This window comes from Pholis gunnellus (genome assembly GCF_910591455.1).
Source record: "Pholis gunnellus genome assembly, chromosome: 13".
NCBI lineage: Eukaryota > Metazoa > Chordata > Actinopteri > Perciformes > Pholidae > Pholis > Pholis gunnellus.
The window spans coordinates 2,963,883-2,988,324 of record NC_136540.1 but is presented as its reverse complement, the minus strand read 5'-3'; the positions used below and the strand labels follow the sequence as shown (position 1 = coordinate 2,988,324).

The window sequence follows — 24,442 nt, the reverse complement described above, 5'->3', positions numbered from 1 at the left end:
GGGTGTTGCAACATGACGTCGCAGCTATCACCTGTTGAACTGGAGCGAGAGAGAGCGCTTCGCTCAGACTGTAGGACAGAGGGGGAAAACTTTTTTTCTCTTGTTGTTATCAAGCGGATCAATTGAAAAATGTATTAGTTTGGAGTTCGGCCATGTTGGCGCCTGCATAACACACGGGGCCAACGGAGGCTGATTTGAAAGAGCACTCAGTGTTGCAGGACTGGAGAGGGAATGGATTGCAAGAGACGCATTGTTGACGCTCGATGGTGCTTCATTTTAGGCGGAGGGCTCGCAGGTGGCCGGAGAGCTCTTTCATGTATTAATTTGCATTTGAAACGCATATTCTGCTGGAAAATGAGAGAATAAACAAGTGCACGGCTCCAGCCTCGGTCGTCGTATGTTTACCTGTGGCAAACACGCAGCTCGGTTCTACCTCTGAGCCCCCTCGTCATTATTTGCCGACGTGTGCCTGGAGGAGAAGCGTTTAAGCTGCCTGGAGGGTAAAATTTACACAGGCCGTGATTTAAGTCTGGTAATCTGCAATGCTACATTATTCACAATTCCTATTTCATCATCGTAATGTCGTACTTGTATCTCACTCCCTGCCATGCATGGAAGTGCAAGTGTGAAGCAAATGCATGAAAGCCTTTGTTTTGTCTCTTGCTGTGTGCCAGTTAAGGGGCCAGCTTCCATTGTAACGGCTCCTTCATGTGCAGCCAAGAAGCACAGCCTGAATTGCCCTGAATCTTTCCTGCCTTCATTGTGCCATTAACTGTTCCGTGTCAGTCAATTTGTTGAAGCCACCATGTGTAGGATTTGTGATGTGAATATAGCTTTGCTTTTGTTTGATTTTGTTTATAGAATAAGGAGAAAACGGTGGAACATTGGTTGCAGTCTCAGCACGTTGATTTGATGATTCTCATTTTTTTGTTGTCTTTCAACGATAATCACAACAAGATAATCAACTTAAAAACGATTACTCTGCTGCATTTTGTTTCGCAATAATACTTTGGATTTGTCTTGTGTTCTGAATGCTGGCACCCCTTTCCTTTACAGCGGTGAGCTTTTACCACACTTGGCGGGTCAGGGACGGCCGCTCGGTGGCAGGCCCATGCTTGGGTTTTTTTTTTTTCTGTGGTGGTGGTGCACCTGGTGAAACTACTGTCAGTTGCTTTGCTTTCTGAGGGAAACTGCCGGATGGTAAACCCAAATGCAGCATTATTTTTGGTTCAGACCAGATGTCTCACAGAAGGACTGTGGCTCCTTCAGATCCAGCTCCTGTGTCCCAAACCCATATATCTATGAAAGTATGTGGTGTTTGTGACTGCATACAAGAGCCCTCCACAAAGCTATAAGGGGGGGAAAAGTATATCTAAATAGAAGTTTTACAGAAAAGTATCCAGTCACTTAAACACAAGTCTTTGGCAACAGACTTTATGCTGTCGGCTCATCTTTCAGTTGGTGTTGCTTTTCTTGTTGTTGCTGGTAGTTGTATTGTAACACTTGATCCTAGAGTAACTTTTACTGTGTGGGAGTATCCACATAGCTAAGCGGTATTCAAAAAGTCTGACTCCTTGTGATATTTTCCCCCCAAAGCCTCAATACGTCTGTATTTGCTTTAGCCTCGGGCGGTGGCTTGATGCATATCGATGCAGACGCTCAATAGCCGGCCGAGAGCTCTTCATTATTGACAGCGGAGACTCCCGGCTCTCTGGAGACGTCGACTTCAGAAGAGGAGATGGAGGGAGACAACAGGCAGAGAGATGGTATAGATAAAGAAAAAGGGACGGGCACAGACAGAGGGCAGGTAGGAGCAGAGTGATTCAAACATCCAATATTACTTATATTTGCGCTCCTCTTGCGGTCCCCCCCCCCGCCGCTGTAGCACACACAGCTGAGCCAAATAAATCTGGAGATTAACAGAGGGAGCTGAAGGCACAAATGTTATTTACAAGACAGACGTGTTCTCCTGCGCTCACACACCCACAAACAGCCAGGTAAACACAGCAGCTAGTCCCATATACCTAGCAAACACATACCTAGCAAACACAGAGACACACACACACACACACACACAATCACAATCAGTCCCAGAAGCACACGTTCAGAGAGAAGCCCAAGTACAAACACAATACATTATCAATAACTATCAAGCTAACAGAGCGGTGACAGTGGAGGCAATGCTGAGATGAGTGTAGATCAATTTGGTCCTTGTTGGAGAGAGAGTGAGAGAGAGGGGGGAGAGAGAGAGAGAGAGAGAGAGAGAGAGTATCTGTCAGGTCTAGCTAAGTGGTCACTGCACACGGCAATTCAAACAACACAGAGTGCCGGACGAAGAGCTGTTCATGCTGCTGCTGAGATGTTTCTCACAGGGTCATACTGTTGACATGGGAAGTTAAGCACACACACACGATTCACACGGCTAGTGGTTTAATAAGCCGCAACACGAGTGAACTGACAACATTGTTTCAAGAATGTGCGTAGACTGAGAGTGTTTCCTGCATTTCATTGTCATGAGAACAATAAACAAAGGGAGACAACACAATTGACTGATTTTAAAAATTAAACACTTTTTAAATCATGAATTCTTAGCTTTCAGAAATGTTCCACTTGTTCCTGCTTACTAAATTGCAAATCTTACATCGGCCGGTCGTTCAAGTAAATTCTCCTCATGACTGCTGTGAACTTGACGGGCTACCTCCTGCCTCATCTAGTGTATGTATCCTGACAGAGTGTGTTCAGAGATACAGGATATGCAGTGTGATAAATGGCTCATAAATCTACTGATTAGATTGTGACATTCATTTAGTTGTCAGTTTGTTAGTTTATAGATGTTGTCACACATCAGCTTTTGTGACTGAAGGACAAATATCCGTTGACCCTGCAGCTCGCCCGACACAATATGCATATTTTATTTGTCTTAGTGTGACAGTGTGAGGCTGCCAGATGAATCATGGCATTATCTTTAACCTGCCATTATGCTCTGACAGCGTGGTATTTTATTTAAAATATTGAATAGAAACGCCTTCCAGCTGTGGGTGGAAAGAGGGATGGAGGTGAAGAAAACCATTGAAAGCAAAACAGGTGGTAGCAAAGCAAGAGAGAGAGAGAGAGAGAGAGAGAGAGAGAGAGAGAGAGAGAGAGAGAGGTTAGGGAGGATATTGAGTGAGGGGAAAAGTGAGAGAAGACAAACATGGAGATGGAACAAAAAGGTGACACAAGAGGAATGTAAAACTGACAAACAGGAACATCAGCGAGGGCACCGAACAATAGAGTGGATTATGAGGAGACGAAAGGCAGCGGGCGAAGAAGAGGAGAGGAGGAGAGGCTTGAAGAGAGGCAAGGAGGCACACCTGAGTGTTCAGAGGCCTCCGTCCTGTTAAGAGCGACCCTGAATTATTCATGGCTGCTCGCCACGCTGTGCTGGCGGCAGCGCACTGCTCACTGCAGAGAATAAAAAGAAAGGGTTCTGACTAGAAAAGAATCTGCCAACAGTGCAGCTGTGTTCAGTGTTTTGAGTCGAGTCTAATTGGAGTTTTTCACGGACACGGAGACCACGACTTGACTGACGGATTGCAGCTGGAATGAGTTCAACACAATGAATATTATTGCTATTGTCTTACATTCTTAGATGAAATCTCCTGATGTCTTCTGCCGCAGGATTTCCATTCACCGTTCACTTCATTGAAAAATAATCCCCAATCACGAAGACACATAACATAAAAAACAATCGTTTTTTTATCTCACTCTTCCTGTCACTACGGCGTGTGGTGGCTGAAAGGCGACTGAGACAAACAACGTGCTGCACTCTGCTCCGTCACTGGTGCTGATCCAAACCGAGATGTCGAACACTTATGAATTACCGTTTTGCATCAAACCTGTACACTAGTGTATTTATTTCATCATGGGGGATGTTTATGTGGTGACAGTCTCGTGTGTTTCTGTGCTGCAGCTCAGAGAGAAAGCCTTGTTTTGAAAAGTCTCTCTTGAGTTCAGCTCTCGGTACGTTTTCATAGCAGCAGATATGGACACATTGTGCTCTATGCTCGGTTAGCAGATCAGTTCTAAATGTTTCACGGAGGGATGGTACGATGTATACGTCTCTCTCCGTGGTGACAACATAGTCAAACCCAGTCTGTCCTTGTATCTCTTGATGTCTCCGTCTGTGGCCTTGAAACAGTCAAACCCAGATTTCACAGATACCGCACTTGTTCTTCTTTACACAACTCAGCAGTTTACTCTACAGTGGGCAGTAAATTGACATTAAGGCCACTTACAAATTATCTTAATTTAGCCAAACCGATATTAATAATATAGTAATATTACGGCTCAGTGTAACTTCAGTGTTACAAAAAGCATTGACGGTACTTGTCTGCATCAATGCCAGCTGCTGTAGTTAGAAAACTAACCAAACTAACGGTTTGTAAAGCCATTAGTTTAACGATAAAGCTATTGATAGCCAATCCAAATATTAACTCAGGGAGGGATGAAACGACCACATTTCAATATGTTAATTCAGTTGGTAAAAGTAGCAGCAACAGGTAGCGCACTGAGATGATGTCTGCTTTGTTGACCTTCCAGGGTTTTCCAAATGAAGGAATGGAGGGAAGTACCCTCAACTGACATTCCTTGAAGAGGGAGCCGGGTTCATGGACACAGCAATGGAACGCAGCTAGTTTCTGTGTCTGGGTCTCTCTGTTGGTGCTGAAGCAGCATCAATCAGTCTATCTTTGCTGAGAAAGTTAAACGAGATATCTCTATCATCTTTCTGTTTCTGTATGAATGTCAATACACACACACACACACACACACAAATCAAATGGAATGTGATACATATCAATTCCTGCATTTCACACACCTTACCTAAGTTCTCACTAATTTATTTTTGAAGTACTATTACTGTACCAATACTGTACTGCTTGACACCTTGACGTGTTGACATGTATGCAGTTACAGAATATGAGCATGTTTCAGTGATCAGGACGGATTCCCAGAGCCTCCAATGCAGCTGAGCTGTTGTACTTTTATTCCACAGACATTCATTAAACGTTAAACACGTTTTTATCCGGAAACGCGATTCATTTCCCTTCCTGACATTCGTCATTATACTCTTCTTTGATTTCCTTCTTTTTTCTTGTACAGCTGTCGTGCATTCACACTGATTTGCAGTTATTCAATGGACAACGGCACCATTTGCAGCTGTTAGGAGATTGAGCTTATAAGTGAAAGAAACACCAGAACGTCTCCCTGCTAACACTATTGCAGTGATTTCTTTCATCAAATTGAATCAACTTAGGGCTTTGCTTGTGAATTCCTAAAATTCAGTTCTTTGTAAGTGTGTTTGAGGACTTATCTCCACAGAGAAGAGAGATGTGGGAAATGGAGAGGAAGACTTTTTACAGACTTTTTCAGCTATTATGCATCCTCAGCGATTATTCAGACTAAGATATGAAACCAGCCATTGGGAGGAATCACTTAGTGCAGGCTGTACATTTCAGTGCAGAGGGTCCACATGAATCCATGTTTTTATCTCTAATAGACATATACAGTACAGAATATGAATATTCTGTTGAGAACCTCCAAGTAGGGGAAATATGTCTCTTTTCCTACGGTTGATTTTCGTCATCAAAGTGTCTGGAAATTGAGTTTAAATAGCGTCTGCTGGCCTCCTCTGTCAGGCCTGCTGATTTCCACCTGGGGGATAATTCAAAATCACAACACGTCCAGGACTCACCCCCCTGTTGCCACAACAGTGCCAGAATTTTAATATGTTTTACACAGTTGGGGGGAGGGAGGATTACATGAAGGAGGCTTGAAAGCAGTCCTCAGTTACTTTGGGATTTCAAGGGGTCTTGATCTCCATTTGCTCATCAGAACCTGTGGGATCAGAAGACGGCAGGGAAACAAAAGCAGAATTTGCGGGAAGATCCCATTGATACGCGTCTTTTGTCTCTCTCTCTTTCTTACTCTTCACACTCTTATCTCTGAAAGGATCCAGGGGGGTGATCTCATTTAATATATACAATGACTGGATGAAAAGTGAAGGGTCAGCCTTGCTAGTTGTATTTGAGTCAAAGCAGCCCCCGAGCCAATCTCCTCTTATCCTCGCTGGTTAATATCCTTCAGTCTGTTGCTGTTCTAGCATACAGACTCAAGACAATGGAAGCATCTGTAACACTGCTGCAATACCTTTGGCTGACTGGCTCCTGCACTGCATTCTCTAGTTTTATGATTTCTTTAGAATTTGTGGGGGAAGAGCAATGAAAAGCGATGTGGATACAAGACGATGCCTTGCTTTTATGTACTTTGACTGTATTTGGCGAGGTAAGGGGAAGCATGAGTGCTTTACTCTTTGCTGGATTTCATTCAGGGACCAGCTTTTCAAATGGGTTTTTTCTTGCCTCTGGGTCTTGGTTGCTCTTACGTTATTTTATTTTCCCCATTTTATTTTCTGAAACAATATGCCTGTTTGCCACCTTAAAATACTTGACTTTATTTACCAAATATAGTATTTGGCTGTGTTTTAATGAGCTTGGCTTCCAGAGAGAGAACAATAATTTACCCTTTGGATGCCTGTTTAAGAATGTAAACAATAACAAAATATAGAAGCGTTAATGTGTATGAATATGAGGTTTTCCATATTAAATCATTATGTACACAGATATCCTCAGTATCAACTCAGTAAAACTGTTTATCAATATTATTTGGTTTGAATTAACACAATTAAATGTTCAAAAAACCAACGTATTCTCTTGTATTTGAAGTATGATGAGCCTGTGCACTGTTTATGTATGCACTGTGTACGCCACGTTTGCCAATGGATCAGTTTGTAAAGCTAATGCTGAAGTCAAGTATCAACCACTGACTCTGCATCGAAAAAGATTAAAGGAGATTAGGGCGGCTGATCAACTCGGGAGGCAGTTTAATGAGTCTAATGCGGTCTGTGTACAGTGTTCAGAGTTTGTACCTGAGAATCTGTGATTGTGTAGCACAATAACATCTTATCTCTAAACATCAGGCGCTTGTGATATTAAGTATAATTTTTCCCCACACATCGATCTTGCCAAATAGAAGAATAACAGGTGTTTCGAAATGCAGGTGTCAGAAAGAAAAATAAAATGGCAGCTGTTAGACCCAGCCAGCGATTCATGTTTCATGGCTCTGCACCGTGTTGGCAGGAAATACGTGGAGAGAAAAGTGTGAACAGCCTTGGCTTGCCCACAAGTGCTGCACTGACTCCTCTTTGATGTTGGAGGTAAAAATAGAACACAAATTGAGAAAAAATAATCAAAACTTAACATAACTTTCCATCTTTGTTACATCTTTGTCACGTCAAGACTGCTCATCCGACATCGTTCTGTGGCTGCTTTGACTTCAACACTGGTGGTTGCATTGAGTGTGGTTGAACCGTAGATTAAATACACAGTTTAGACGTCATAGTGTAAAATCAAGCTTAACTTCCGATCGTTATCAGCAGATATTCAGTACATAATATAATATAGTTTATGCGATCAGGAGATTGGCGTCAATGCTTTTCAGTCGGCGATCCCTGATAATGTTAAATTGTGAACAACAAATCTGTGTTTAGCTCTCCTCCTGTGTCAGGGGGAGAGCTTCTAGCATTGGCAGCACTATTGATGACTAAAACAAATGAAAAAGATTACTTTTTTTACTTTTTTGGTGGTTTACGCTGACTCTGGGGCGTTTGAAAGGTGTTCGCGATAGTGTATTGTGTATTAGCGGATATGGCTCATTGATGATTGACAATCGGTAAAAAGTTCAATCTTATCCCTTTTTTGTTTTGCTACAGTGATGCGATCCGAACCATCAGTTTTATAATCCCTTGCACTCACAGCAGAAGGAAATACAGAACAGCCCGTTGCTGTTTCAACTGCTGCATCAGCAAGGCAACAGTGATTTGTATTTAACAAAATATCTTTGGAGATAGATAAGGGTATGTGTGGAATGCATGACCAGTTGATATATGCTTTCTCTAAAAGCACAAGAAGAGATAATGAACTAACTGTTTCTGTGTCTTTGTTCCTCACAGGACGGTATGGGCAACCTGAGAATAACAGAGAAGGGTCTGAAACTGGAAGGGGACTCTGAGTTCCTCCAACCCCTCTATGCCAAAGAAATCCGCTCCAAACCAGTAAGTCACTCACAGAAAGACACGCATATACATCTATTTTAGACGGACACACATAAGAGTTCAGATTTGGTGCCTGTGCAAAGGCTAAGATAGCCATGCTAACGATGCTTAGCTCACACCTTTGGGAATAAACAGCATGTCCTATCTGTAAGGAAGAAAGACACGACGCTGTGCTCACAGTTTAAACTACATCAGTCAGTCCTGGAATAATTTAAGCAATCATTCCAGTAGTGGTATATTGGTGTCATGCAGCATATCCTAAATAAATGCAAAAGTGCATTTGTTACCTCAATCTAAGTAGTAATACTGGATGAATGACAACACAGAGTTTGAGGATGGGAGTTGCGATGGTGTGAAGAAATGAGTGTCTAATGACTGTGAGAGTGTGAATTTGAGACCCGGAGCCTACATCACCACAGTGCAAAAAAAAGCATGCGAGACAATCCTGTTGGGACTGATACTGGAAGCATCAAACTACAAGTGGTCCCACACCGCCTGCATTTACAACTTGTATTGATTTCATTAAGTGTCTAAATGTTGCTCTAACAAAGCTTAAATTACGTTTGCAGAGGCTTTAAAAAATCCCCTAACACGGAGACCGTGGAAGAACAGGTTCTACACTAGATGTTCTCCCAAAGGTAGCTGAAATTCATCGACCCGTTTTCTGCTACATATTGGAGTCAGGCTGCGGTGTCAGCAGACTAGGCTGAGTAGCCCAAATGTGCTCTATTCACTTCTAAAGGATCCTGAAACGCTCTTCGGTCAGATAGGATATGTAGTCTGTCTTGTGTGCTGTTGGTCTGCCACATAGACCGTAAATAAGAAGAAGGAAAACATGGACAACTCCCAGACCGGAAAACGTTGTGCTAGCAGCCTGTCAATCGAAAGGTAGCCTAGAGGTAATAAATCAAGTGAGAAGTAGAGTCATTTTCTCATAGATGTCTATACAATCAGACGTCTCTTTGCAACCAGAGGAGCCGCCCCCTGATGGTTAGTAGAACGAATGCAAGTTTAAGGCACTTCTGCATTGGCTTCACTTTTCAGACCTGGAGGTTGCTGCCTGGCCTGCTTATTGTGTCAGAAAACCTCCGAAGGGAGGCGGTTCTTTCTGGCTGAAAGGGCAATAGTTGGGTTGTAGTTTAAAGCTTGACCCTGATATCCTTTTTTGCCTCCGAAAGGCCAAGCTGAGATACTCTGCCAACAAGACTAATTTTAGCTTCTCTTGCCTGGGATCCTGTTCTTATGGTCGTCACCAAAATATTGTGACAATAAGACAGCGAGGTTCAGTGGCAGTAAGCTCTTTGGAATGAACCCTGGCTTCATGTATGTTAGCTGAAGATGGTTTCAAAAGCAGTTTGTTGCAGAGATCTGAGCATGGAATTATTCTGGTATCAATTATGGTTTTATGAAGGACTGAAGTCATCCAGTCGCATTTTCAAGACAAAACACGTCACGCCATGTCACATCATGTTAGGTCAAGAAATGTTATTATAAGACAAGACATGGTTTGCCACATCCATAGCAAGACATGCCATTTAAACTCAGGCCACCCCATACCAATAAATGTCATATCATAGCAAAACCTTTTGTGTCACGTCACCTCTGGACGAATCAAGAACGACGTGGCAAGATGTGACCTGCCGTGGTTCGGCGGGGTGTCGCGTTAAGCTGTCTCGTAAAAAGAGGCGACAGGACGAAGTGATTCAAGACATGATGAGTCCTCTCACGACTTAACTAGACCGTTGATATGGTGACTCCATGCATAACTAGATATTTTGAGTCATTTCACGCCATAATAAGAGTAGACGAGCCATTCTGTGTCATAACAAGACTTGTCATGTCATGTAATCTCATGTCATATATTGTCATAAGACAATAAGCTAAGACACGACATCATGACAAGCACCATATGGCTCCATGAGTGCACCTGTTTCAGACCAGGTGGTCTTTGTGGGGAAAGAAGCGCATGCAACAACTATGCCTCCAGTGTGCAGCCCAGCGCCACCACTTCAGCATCCGTTTTCTTGCAGGAAATCTTTTAGCGTTTAGCGATCCAAATGCAAAGTCTGTCTGAGGTCCCCTTGGAATGTTCTGTTTACAAAATTAACATTCAGATGTGCTTCCTGCTGTCCTCATTGCAACTACAAGAGGAGTATCTGGGCCTAGAGATGTCAGAGAAATGGAGAGATGGGCCCGATAAAGTGATATGCACTCTCTCCCTGTGTCTCTTGTACGCTGGCAGTAATAACAGCCGTGTGCAGGTAGTGGACGGATGTCTTGATAATGCAAGAGAGCAGCAGGCTTTATCTCCGCTGTCTTGGACCTTACGCAAGCGGAGAGGGAGGTTGAGCGATGGAGCACAATGCAGCGAGGTAGGAAAAGAGAGCCAAGTAAAGAAGATGGGGAATGAGAGGGAAGAAGAAGAAGAGGTGGTAATAGAAACAGAGACAGAAACAGGGTGACAGATGGACGAGGACTGAATTAGAATAAGAGATATGGGAAGCCAGCGAGCATATTTTGACAGGAAGCGGCCAAGTTCAACACTAACTCAAACAAGCACAACATGCTCGCAGTGTGATATCGTGGCTGGGTAAAATATTAATATTGAAATTAAGTCCTGACTTCACCAAACAGTACGAGAAGCAGCTATGAATGACTGCAGATTTCTGGTGCATTGATTTCACGCTTTGCTCTCCAGTTCTGATGTAACTGATGCTCATACAGCAGCTAAGCTAGCCTCTTCAGGAGCGGCCATATGGTTGTTTAGTCGTCTCAAGCTGACCTAAACCACGCCAGTATCTCCTCACAAGACGCTGATCGGTCCGGTCACTAGCTTTCCAGAGACAATGTGGATTTTTAATGTGATTTGTGATCCCATAATTCTCGCTTGATCTGGTAACATTGCGAGAATCCAGCTGCCGCGCAAGCTAACCTGCACACAGGTGTTGTAAATTAGCGTTTTTGCTACAAACACTAAATTACCATACTATAAGTAGAGATGAGAGAGAATTTAACGGGGGAGAGGACAGATAAAAGGGATGGAGGGATGGTACTGAAGCTTAAGCAGAGGAAGTGAGAGGAATAGTAATACCGAGGAGGAGGAGGTGATGGCAAAAAGCAATTGGTGACTGCAGGAGAACTTTGTTCAGTTCAGAAGTTGGACATTGTTACCTGAATGTGATAGATTTACTTACACGATTCTGAAAGTGACAAATGACAAACTAGTATCATAGATTAGTTGATGTAGCACATAACGATACGGATCAAACACACAACCTTAAGTTGCTCTTATTTCTATATTAACAGAACTAGATGGTGAAAAGAGACTTTAGTTAGTGTTAGTTGAGTTAGTTGAGACCAAAACAGAGCTAAAATGGGAATAAATACTGGATTTATGAATTGACAGAAACATGAATCTGTGCTTATGTTGCAGTATACCTGCTGTATGTGTAATTCCTAAAAAAACATATTGTTTCCCATACTCCCATATGGGAATTCAATTTAAAGGAGACCAAGCTGAAATAAGCAAGATATCGAGCAACTTTGCAAGTTTCTTTGTATGAGCTGAGGAAAATACATCAAAAGATTGACTCGTCAAACTGCCCACTTCTGCTCCCTGAACGCTGCATTGTTCATCGATTAGACATGTTTTTCACGTTCTCCATCTTTTTGTCTTGTATTGATGTCAGCACAGCTGCAGGTAATGAGTGCTAACGAGTGAGCGGTGACTCCTCGGCACACCGGGGCGCTGCTTTAAACCCACCGCTGTACGATCGTCGGCCGCTGCAGGCAAAAGCTGGCAATCGCGAGAGAAATGTGGGGAGCTCTTTCATTTGTGAAAGATTTGCACATAGGGGCGTATAAATCTATTCTGAGCACAACCCTTCGGCCAAAGCTTGTCATTATTTATTTCTCCCTTCCCATTTTAGTGCAGCAAGGTAAACATTACTTCGCCAGGCATTTATCTCATAATCTGCCTCGAAATAGATATCATGCAGTCTGTCACAGATTGCAGACCGAGATTTCATTAGACCCATCTCGTACAGTGAGGCATGCAATGAACCAGTAAGAACGCTGTTATTACAAAGTGTATTGAGACACAAGTCCTGTTCTTTTTTTTGCAGTGATGTCTAAGTAAAAACAGTTTGTTTCTCCAAAAGTGTGCTGAGGCATCACTGTTCACTAACATCTTACAGAGCTTCAGTTTGTCTGAGCACATGGTCAGTTCTTGTGATTTATTCTGTCTTGTGTGTTTTGGCTTCAGTCCCTGTACAGTCGCATTCCTTTTTTTGATTTCTGGCCCTAAAGTACAGTTTGTCAGTAAACTGCCTCGCGGTAGCTTTAAGGACGTTTTAGTTGGATGTCGTTCGGGAGGCTTTTAGCAAAAGCACTTACACGGTCTGGGCCATGCGTGTTCCTGCATTGGTGTGAGACAAAGTGTTTCTGAAATAAATGTAGGTAGAACCAAAGAGCTTGTCTGACAGCAACATTTAACCACCATTAGATGAGAGATAGGGAATGTCTGCAATTTGGAATATTTAGGAACTGTGATTGAGAGTAACCTTAACTTTTCAGAAAACATTGTACTTTCTCCTTAACTATTTTATTTTAACATCGAAAAGCGTACTTGGGTCATGGTAGTACGTTTTTTTTGTTATAATGTTAGAAGTAAACCAGAATAAGAATAACTGTGCCGCAGCATCATCTTGATGTTAAAAGGCAAAGTATTTTTAGTCCCACACAGCTCTACCTTTAAATACGAGTGGACTATGCTCTATTTTTCAAACTGGTTAGTTTTACATTCAGGTCACAACACGTTGTTATTGTCATAACTCCTTGCTTGCATACCATACATTTGGTTTATTTACTGTGAGAACTTCAATAACTTTGGCCATAATGTTATCAGTATTATACACACAAGACATATCCCCTCCTCGGCTGCGAGCGCGGCACAATGGTCGGGCCGTTATCTCTAATTAAGAAGTTGACTGAGGCATGAAGATTAGTCGGGCACAGAGAGAGCAAAGTGTCCGACGTGATCGGCATTACAGATTGGTGCTGGGCACTCTGGGAAATGGAAGTTATCAAACTGAGCAGTAGGCTGGAGTCTCTGCCATTGGACAGTTATGGTGTGTGTGTGTGTGTGTGTGTTTGAGTGTGAAGTTGTACATTTGCATGTGTATTCGTGTGTGTGTATGTGTGCTCTTGTACTTTTTTAGTACTGCAGCTAGCTCAGCTTGTACGCCCAATCCCCACATGTGATCCGCCTGAAGCTGTTGACAGGAGACACAAGATGAAACAATTGGAATACAACCATAAAAGACAACCGAGGCTAAAAGCCTGCGGCCACGGTAGCGGCTCTGACCAGCTTGTGCTCAGCTAAATGCTAACTTCTGCATGGTCGACATGATCACACGTTGTTATGCTCTTTATGAAGTATCGCATTAGAAAAGCTAAAAGGAAACGACAAAAATTCGATAATACTTCCTCAATTACATAGAACAGTTAAAACGCTGGCTTGAGGTGGTTTCCCTCTTTGTTGAAAAAGAGTTGACGGACAAAATTGGATCTAGAAACACGAAACAAAAGTATGAACCCATTTAGTTGGTTGTGTCCCATTAAAAAGTATCTGTCTGTATCTGGTCTTTTGTCTTCAACAGGTGATGTTTTTTTCTTTCTCATACTTTTTCCCTCAAAATTGCACCACAAACTGAATAAATAAACCTTTTGTTCGCAGGGCCGCCCACTGTTCCTGCAGTCGTCCAGAAACATATCGGTCAATATTGTCAACAGCAACAACCAGCTGCTCACGCAACTTGTAACAGGTAAGACGGAGCAAGCTTTCACGTAGTTTATTAATGTTTTCTTTTTGATGTAAAACAGGTTTTAATTTTTCAAAAAACCTGACAACTGCGACGACATCAGCCGCAACAGAAGCACGAGTCCAGACTCTCAGGTTCCGGAGCCGCGGCTCTGTCGGGAGTGGCTGCCTCACGATAGAGATTTAGATAAATAGTTCCTCTGATCCACTTAACTGTGCCAGCAGAGGCCTCAGTCGCACCGCCATAACTCTGTGATTCTTCTTTACGTCCCCCCCCCATTCTTTGCCTGTCACTCTCTAATGGAGTCGGCAGTCTTCTGTGAATGGAAATCACTTTGTGTAAACATGCACAGGAAGTGTCTCTCACATTTAAAAAAAAAAATTTGCCCCCTGGGGTCTGAAGAGGAGGAGGAGGACGAAGCCCGCTCGGATGTTTCTCTTGGATGAATAAGCGGTCTTCGTGAATGCGGAGGAACTTCTATTCCCAGATGGAGAGTGACAGAATCAATTGCGCGCATGTCAATCAGTCACCCCCCCCCCCCCAGCGCCGAGTGTTTTCTGCCGCCGCATGAGACAAAGCAATTTGAGTTTGGAGGGAGTTGTCTGCATTTCTTGTTTGTCGTGACAGCAGTTACAGTTTTGGCAGCTTGGAACTAAAACGAGCTCGGAGTGTTTTCTCAAGTTTCCTGCAGACCTTTTAGTGAAACGTCGTGGTGGGAATCTCTTTCACCAGCAGGTCACATCAAGTAGTTTCTAAACATTTCCTCACAAACCGTTTCAACTTGTTTGCTTCTTCATTCTGTACCTCTCAATGTTTTTGTTACATGTGCTTTTCTAGATTAAGAAGTGTTGACCTTTTTATATGTCATCATACTTTAATTATTGAAGTCTAACGTTTCAAGAGATGAAGTCAAAGCAGGGATGCAAACATCCAATGACCTCACAAATGTCTGATATACAATGAATTTGTGTGAAAATGTTGAATATTCAGCAGTCTTATGAAAGACACCAACATTCATAAACAGTGTGATGGGGGTTGGTAGTGTTTTGCTTCAGTCAGCAAGTCCTGCAGGACACCTTTAATGTCTTCCACCTGGGTGCATTTTAAATGTTTGAATACTGAGTTAATTCAGTCAGAAATCAGCTCCGGCTCCAGTCGCTCCTCTTTGATGTCTCCTCTCTTTCTGTCTTGTTTGGTTCAGGATCCAATGGATTTAAAGCACGAGGGAAGATGTTTGAAGTCAAATCCACCTCCGGGAAGCTCCTCTTCTCCGCCGACGAGCAGGAGGTGGTGGTGGGCGCCGAGAGGCTCCGGGTGATGGGTGAGTGGCCGGCTGACGTGTACGGAAACTGACCGCTGGTCGTGATCTAAAGTGTGGATTTAAAGCGAGTACTGACGTTTAGTTTTTATTGATTTTATATGATTTTGCCATATTTCTTTGTCCAGAGGTATTTGTTGCTGCGACTTTGGTTCTTGTTCGTTTGTGGTTGGGTTGATATTGACTTCAAGACGTTTAATCTGCTGTTGAAAAGTGTGAAAAGCTTTCAAGGATATGAAAGGTGCATTTTCTTGACTCATGGAAGTATAATTTAAGCATGACTCATATTGAAACTTAACACTTAACCTACTCAAACTGTAGCCTACATACTACACACACACACATACACACACACTTCTTTAGCTGTGCTGATGCGCAGTGTCAAATTGACCGACAATAAATGCAAAGTAGAATTGTTACATTAGCATCATAAGCAGTCAGTAGTGAGGAGAGCAGGGTTCCGATCTGTGCAGTCAGTACTTGTGTATGAGCAACCTGTTCTCACTACCAATGCATCAAATACCAGAAGAGACACCATGCATGTAACCAGCGTATATCACACGCCGGCCCTCACACAGTAGAGGGTTACGTACAGCGTCATAGTTTGAAGCTTAGAGGCACTGACCAAGCTGCGATATTTAACGCGTTGGGGTGCGAGTGTGTTGGTGTGAGAGGAGCAAGATGGCGACTAGCATGAGATCTAAAATTAAAGCTCGGTGAAAAGAATGATGGTGGAAAGCTCATATTTCTATAACGCCTCAGGAAGGAGAAGCTGACATGTAGCCATTAGACAAACTAGCTCGTATTTGCCAACCGGAAGGTGGCGTGTAAGTCCCTTAGACAGGAGGTAAGTGACACGAAGCCGCGACAGTTGATTTCCTGAGAGAGAGGCTTTTAATATTGAAGGCAAAATTAGGTCACTATGAAAAACATGAAGGCAAGCACAAGCAAAGCATCCGCATACGATGAAAGCCGCAGAGAAGATCGTCCTATAGATGAGAAATAAAGGCTGATGGGAAATAGTCTGCCCTGCAGGAAGTTCCCTGTCCTGTGACAAGACCGGTTCATGAACCCATCTGCGAGTACCGGACATGTTTGGCATTCACGTGGTTTACAATATTACAGCACTGTTGCTAGGTGATAACAAAAATGGATGCCACGTTTTTTGGAATTGGTAGCCATAACAAGCGGTGAACAAATTAGTGCTGAATTCATTCAGGAAGATAACTTGAATGCATTATGTCCTTTTCCAGTCTTCTGCAGCACATTTTTGAGCATCCTCCTTGTGTGTGTGTGTGTGTGTGTGTGTGTGTGTGTGTGTGTGTGTGTGTGTGTGTGTGTGTGTGTGTGTGTGTGTGGCTTGTTGGATACAAATACTCTACCATTACTTCTTCAGCTCAAAGAATATGTTCAGTGATTATGCAGCCAGTAACAAAAAGCAACACTGATGCTGCAAATATGGCAAGAAAGGAATGTTGGCAGTGTACATATATACTGAATATATATACTCCCAATATGTATGTAACACCTGCACATCCTACGGCCTCTAAAGCACGTGTCTCGCTTCGTGGTACAGACACAATGTCAGTGAGGTTTAAGAGGTTAACACGATGCTTTAAACTTGCATCAGAATATTATGAAGTCATGATTACAGAATGTTTTAGGTGGCAGCCATCAATGAAAAACCAGAGACATGGAAGACACGAGAGGAAACTCAGGGAAACGGTCCTCACATCTATAGTAGCTAAATAAATCCACCATGTGAACATTTGCTGGAATCCGGCCAGTCGAACGAGTGTAAATAAATGTGTTTGCAGGAAGCGATCCCAGAAAGTCTCACTGGAAAGAATTAGAAGTTAATAATGACATCATGGAACATATGAACCTGACATATATTTTTATAGTTCTCCACTTTAATGTAGACAGATCGGCTTCCAAACATACCACTTACCCATAAAGACTGTTTTTCCAGATTTAAAGCTCTCTGTGTTAATTAGGTTTTAAAGAAAGCAGCCGACCGTGCTGCGCGAGGACAGATTTAATCACCGCTTATTTCTTATATTTTGTACACGCACTCATACAGCGGGATAATTAGGAGATAACTTAAATAACTTACTGTAAATAATGCAGTGAGCATAATTAAGATATACAAATTAGAGAGCCTGCTGGGTGTCGAGCCCCAGCCAATTGACACACACACACACACACACACACACACACACACACACACACACACACACACACACACACACACACACATCTATTTAGTTGTGATGTCTTTGATTCATCATCTTTTCAGTTTTTTACATCCTTTCCTCTCATCCCCGCTCTTGATTTCCTTAATTTCTTCCTTTCCTCCCTCCCACTTAAAGAAAGTCTTTCCTCTTGAACATCGTTCACCATTATGCTTCCATCTGCCATCATTCACCGTCACTCATCCCTCCGCCCACTCGTTCATCGTTCCATCCATTCAATCTCATTAATAGATAAACAGATATTTGAAGTGTCTCCCTCTTGACTGGGCCTCACATTTCCACTTAAGAGCTCCCATGGGTGCACTATCTCTCTCTCCCGCTGACTTTCTCTCATTCTCTCTCTCTTTCTCTCTCTCTCTCTCTCCCGCTGACTTTCTCTCATTCTCTCTCTCTTTCTCTCTCTCTCTCTCTCTCCCGCTGACTTTCTCTCTCTCTCTTTCTCTCTCTTGCTCTCCCGCTGACTTTCTCTCTCTCTCTCTCTCTCTCTCTCTCTCTCTCTCTCTCTCTCTCTCTCCCTCCCGCTGACTTTCTCTCTCTCTTGCACTGACTTTCTCTCTCTCTCTCTCTTTCTCTCTCTCTCCCGCTGACTTTCTCTCTCTCTCTCTTTCGCTCTCTCTCCCACTGACTTTCTCTCTCTCGCTCTCCCACTGACTTTCTCTCTCTCTCTCTCTTTCTCTCTCTCTCTCTCTCTCTCTCTCTCTCTCTCTCTCCCTCCCACTGACTTTCTCTCTCTCTCTCTCTTTCTCTCTCTCTCTCTCCCGCTGACTTTCTCTCTCTCTCTCTTTCTCTCTCTCTCCCGCTGGCTTTCTCTCCCCCCTCTCACACACACACACACACACACCTCTGAGAGCCCTCTGTGTGAGCAATTACTCTTCATCCTCATCTACATTCATTTACATCCTTTCTAGCCTCACTGAGTCAGAGTTCATTACCGTCACCCACCTCAGCAAAGTGCTGCTCTTAACAGAGGGAGACACAGATGGAGGGCGGAGATGGAGGGCAGGTAGGGACGAGTAAGGTTGTTGTTTTTTTTAACAGAAGGGAGTTGTTTTTGACGCAGTATTTATTTCAAAGTCAAATCTATTGGACTATTCACCCGTCTCTGTCTTTAACATCCACAGCATCCTGACATCAGTAAACACAACAAGCTCATGTTTACCAGCCCACTGCTGTGATCGCTGTTGTGTGATGATCATGCAGGCGCCTCTTTGATTGGCAACTTGAAACTGGAAGAGCACGAAGAAAGTGTTTTTTAGAAGATTTCTTGGGCTTCAGTAAGGTTGAGCACACAAAGAGAAGCAGAAGAGAACTTTAAAGACTTGCATGTGTTTTTATTCTTCGACCTTGCCACAAAAAAACTCTCTTTTTTTTAAATGGAAATAATTGAAGTGCCCTCTCACCAACAGGCCAAGTTTACCTCTTTCACAGCCATTTTTAAGGTAGCCCCCACCCACAATCCGCAGCCATTACTGCCCTGCTCTACCTCTGATTGGCTTGTACTCGTTCAATAAGTTCTCAGTCCCAACTTTTAGGCATCAAAACCACTAAGTTAGGTTTAGGAAGACAGCGTGTTTGACAGTAACATTAGCTGCAGTAGCTGCTACGCTGGCTGTCAGTTTGGTGAGTTTGATGTTATTATTTTTGGCAACATTGTAGGACATGTCTGAAAAGACGACTTCATACTTGCATACATCGGTGCTTGTTTTTGAGTTTGAACGCAACGCCCTACAGGCCATTAGTGCCTAGATGAGGCTGTTACATCACAAAATATAGCAGTTGTTGTTACAGACAGATTTCCCCTTTGTCTACATCTTTTCTTCTTTTAGCCAGTGGACTCCACTGAATTTTAAACTGACTGCAGATTTGGCTTTCTTCTTTTAATTAATATAATCCAAGGAACCAATCGCACAAATTGTGCAGGGACAGAAGCAGAAGAATAAAGCATAAAACAAAGCATCACTGTTGAATTCGGACTCTCACAGCACTTCAGTGGGTTGTTGTAACGGTAAAAAGCCGTTGAGAACAGGTGTGGGGAGAGAGTCGGAGCAGAAACACAGAGGGGGGGGGCAGAGTGTGCCAATGACTTGCCAATTACTCCATTTATCTCCACAGCCGTTTGATGAGGCTGCGCGGCTAATCAAACACATTGGCAACCGCTGCCTCAGCAGAAAGAGACGTCCCTTTGAGTTCCCAACAGGTGTCACTCCTGTGACGCGTACATGTCTCTGATTATTGCATTATAATGTGTCTCTGTGTCTGAACTCGATGAGTATTGTCTCATGTCGAAATGACTGCTGCAGGTTTTCATTTAAAGATGTTTAATATAGCTGCTGGTAAGATGCCAGAGTCTCAGTGCCGCTTCCAAAACAATACTTTTTTTTCTTTTTTTAATATTAAACTTCTCAAATTTGTCCGAACAAGAATTATCCTGACAGACAAGTTTGGACAAAAGTAAAATACGTGAAAATGATAAATGTTTTATCAAAGGATATGGCAAATAATTGAAGAATCCTACCAAACATTTAGTGTTGGATGTAAATTCCACATGTTTCAATGTTCGATTCTGCAGACATTATTAGTTCATGATCGTGTAACATGATTGTGTTTCGGTACATGGACATTTTGTAAACATTTGATTAAATTAAGATGCATGTTTAAATGCATGCTACGTGTATCTGTGCGTGTGATCCTGTCTGTCTATCACACATGAGTGAACTAGCAGCTGTAAGTGTGCAGATAAGACCCGGGGACGAGCTGCTATCTGTTCTCTCGTCCCGTTGATGTATGAAGGGACTATCGAGGCTTATAAAGCTGCCACGTGTCATTACCAAGTCCGTCCTTCCACACCGATAAAATCCATAATTATAACCCTGCATATAACTTTAACTGGCCCGACTGAGGTCATTGGAATTCCATCACACCGCTATCATTGGCTTCATTATGGCTTCTTCGGCTATTTACAGTCCAGTCAGACACGCTGACGGGCTCCCAGTAGACAGACAGTAAAGGAGAACACAAACAGGGGGATTCGTATGATTGGCTGGGTCAAATCATAGTTAAAGTACTTTTTTATGGTTTGTTTTATCCCCACTTTGGCAGCAGATCAGTCTGTTACATGGGAGGATGTAACACAGATCATTACAGAATCCTCGGATTGAGTTAAGTGTCTTTTTTTCTTAAATAAAATTGCTCATAGGTGCGGTATTCGCTAAAAAACTCTTTTTTCTCTCTATTCTTAAAGACCAGAAAGCAACAACTCGTTTCCAAAAATGAATTGATTTCAATAATGTCAAATGTCATGAGATAACAGGGCCATGGCAGACCTTCAGATGTACTGAGGTCATAAGTCCAATTTTTATCCCAAGTTTGTGACTAGCCACAATTTTTTTTCTATCGCAAATAATAGCAAAATGTTGTAGTTCAGTTACAAATGTAATCATTTAATCATATTTTTTGTAAATTGTAACTCCTTACATCATGTTGTCATTAGTGTTTAAATGTAATTCTGATGGAGAATACAATACCACATCTCCTTAATGTAATGTTTAATGTATGTGTTCAACATGATAGGTGAATCATGCAGTAAATCTTTACAACAACATACAAGTAATTACTTTTTTAACCAGCAATTAAAAAAATATATAAAATAAATAAGAAATCTTTTCAGTTCAATAAAAACCTGAAGGGCAGCAGCTGGTAGAGCAGCAGATGTTTGTAAGTCACTGGGTCAGCTGATATTTCCTGTGAGCTGCACCAGCTCAGACCAGCCTCCAATCAAACTCCAGTTCCAAAAATAAGCACTGCTCACCCATGCGATGCGTTCATGCTGTTTCCCCCTCAAAGCTCAGGGGGGAAACTGCAGAGCAGCCGACTGGACGGATAAATACAGAATACGGCTTATAACGAAGACTGGACAAGGCCAAGAGGTGTTTAAATGTTCACAGGCTGAGAGCCCAGAGGGAGGAACACAGGAGTCACCTTGGTGCTCAGGATCAGAGTCATGTTAACACCTGTGCTTTGGAGAGAACCAGCGGGAGGAAGGACTAATGTGGTTGTGTGGGATCCAGAGTTATTCAAAAACTGAAAATCGCAGACACTAACTAAAACTAAAATAAAATGAATTTGAAAACCAACACATTGTCACACCAATGCGTCAAATAGCACAGCTTGGTCAGTACTCCTCCTAAGCTTTAAACTATGACGCTCTACATCACCCACTAGCCTCAGTGATGGCGTTTCAATACACGCTGGTTACATGCAGGGTGTCTTTTCTCAATAGACGTTCGTCTTCACTGGAAGTTTATGTTGAGACAACAAAACCACTTAGTTAGGTTTTGGGGGAAAAGAGCATTAACTTGACTGACTAACTGACTCACAGGACTAGAGTGACAAACGAGTCGCACGAGTAATGACACTAGTGACGTGAGAAAATATCAACGCCTCCCCAGAGGAGGCCTGGGAGGTTCGTCGGGTGCTCTAAACTCATTCAATTCTATTTTCTCATGACTCGTACACGTTAGACCAGAGCTCGTCTGTGCTTCAGAGCAGCATTAATGTTTGCATAACCCATGAAAACAATATTTCCTACCCAAGGGCTCCGAGTTGCCGGGACATAATTCTATAGTTATGCATATGCAAATGGCGCAGAAACGTTCAATATGACCTTAATGTTTCCTCTGAAACGTATTAGCCGGTGTAAATGACTTGTATATGAATGTAATTCGAAGACACGGTTGACTCACCCCGACAGGGATTTTTTTTTTCCAGCCGTCTGACAAGCTGAAGCATCGAGTGTAATTACAAACCTTTAGGTGAGAAACTAATTGGCCTGAGTTTGAAGTGAATCCGCGGTTGTCAAAGTTGAAGGTAAATGTGGTCACGAATCAGAAAACTGAAATGCTTTTGTGCGTGTAGAAAGCTCATGTGTATCAGGAATGTTTTCACGCTCGCGTTTCAGTTTTTCTTTCTTTCATTCCCACATGCAAGAGCAAAACACACAACACCCTGCTTTGCCTTTATCACAATGAAGATTTATATTTTCAAAAAAAGATACGAGAGCCCCGCAACATAATGACGTTACCTACTGATGTTTTTGTTTGTGTTCCTCCGTACGAGACGTCTTATCAGCAGCCGGTCTGCTTTGATGCACTCACTCGTGAGTAATTACCACTCCACATTATGATCCGCGGCCTCTTTCATGTTCCGTGCAGCCAAATCAAGGGATGGCTTGATGATTACAGAAAAGCTTTTGTGAAAGGAAGAAAACAAACACGTAGCGTTGTGCTGCAGTGACTTCATCTTGTCTGGTAGTCTAAGATGAGAGTCAGACAGCTCTTTGGTGAAAATCATGATCAATAATGAATTCATGTTCCGATTTGGCCACATTTACAACCCTGAAACATATTTAGCTTCATGGTGTTACACATCAGGAGATCAAAAGCATTCTAGAAAACTACCACGAGAGGAAAAAAACCAAAGCTTCATGCTTTTAACTCGTCAACGATGTTTCAAATGTTTTGTGAGGTTTAACAGGCTTTTATTTCTAAAGCTTTCTTAGTTCGAGGAATGAGCAAGACAGCGAGACGTGTAACCCCCCAGAGGCAGCCAAAACACACAATCCACTACAATTCTTCACTAAGCAGCTGATGGAGGTGTAGTGGAAGGGAAAATACATTAAGTTGAAGATGGATTACATTAATAGAAAATACATTTACTTCCTTTTTATTTCTCGTCTACTTGAAATGAACTCATTTCTTCGCGCTGTAGTTGTCTTCTCCTAATTGTATTTGTGATGTTTCCCATAAAGGTCAGAAACAGTGGTTAGGAAAAGATGCACGGTGTGATTTTCTAGGTGTTTATCAGGCGGGGAGCATCTCATTGTCAACTTGCATTATGGGAGATGTAGGACCCAGTGGTTTTGAAGTTCAACATGCTTTTTATTTTGAGCAGTGGCACAACCATATAAATATCGTACGAACGAAAACCAAACCTTTAATAATTCAACTTGTGTTTCCGCAGACAGTCCTTCAAAGACTGTATCTCCCCCCCCCCCAAAAGTCCAGGACATCCTTGATAAAATCACATCAGCAGTTCAGCTAACATGCAGTGACATGTGGGACTGAGGCAAAATCTGCATCTCCCACTCTGGTCCTCCAGAGACCGTGCAGAGGATGATCTGCTGAAAGCAGGATCAGAGTTTCAGACGGCAGATGGACGAGATGAACAGCCTCTTTGTATAATGCAACACACCAAACTGGAAAAGAGAGTACAAACATTGAATGTTAAACTCAGAAAGAGAGAGGGTAATGCGTGTTACAGTTAAGGCAAAAAAATGTTTATGTGGGATGATTTTATAAACGACTTCCTAAGTGCAGAGAACGTTTGGTTGAACTCTGCTGGATTCATCTGAGCGTATAGCCTCCTTTTTTAATATTTTTAGCTGAACTTTGACTGCCATGCAAAATCAGCTGACTTTGTTTCTATTTAAAACCAGCTGCAGAAGAGACACGAGCCTGCAGAGAATGTTTTATAGATCACTGAATCTATGAATTGTTTATCTCATCAAAGGTTACAAACTCAAAGTGTGTGTTTAACACGGGTTAACAGGGACAGAATAACTTCATCGTCAGTACCAGTGTGGCAGTAAAAGAGAAAACACTGACGGCAAGTTCACCATCATAGCCAAAGGGTGCGTTTGATGTATGTTGAAACCCCACAGGCCAAAAACATTTCCTTTAAAGCACTGCATTCTGAGAATTTGGTCTGTTTTGCTTCTGAACCGTGTCTCCTTTTCAGACTGGTGGAAAAAAAGCATCCAGAATACACATTTAGGTGTGTCTATAGATTCTTCCTAAATGCATCAAAAGCTAGCGTTCGATAATGACTCATTTGCATA

General features: G+C 42.5%; 1 protein-coding gene across 1 annotated transcript in view; it reads left to right on the top strand.

The window, feature by feature from the left end:
- sgcd (sarcoglycan, delta (dystrophin-associated glycoprotein)) overlaps positions 1–24,442 on the top strand; it is a 115,822-nt gene that overhangs the window by 45,531 nt on the left and 45,849 nt on the right. The window contains exons 3-5 of the mRNA XM_079171724.1: positions 8,051–8,152; positions 13,890–13,977; positions 15,176–15,295. Of these exons, the coding sequence (XP_079027850.1) occupies positions 8,051–8,152; positions 13,890–13,977; positions 15,176–15,295 (310 nt within the window). The remainder of the gene's footprint in view (positions 1–8,050; positions 8,153–13,889; positions 13,978–15,175; positions 15,296–24,442) is intronic.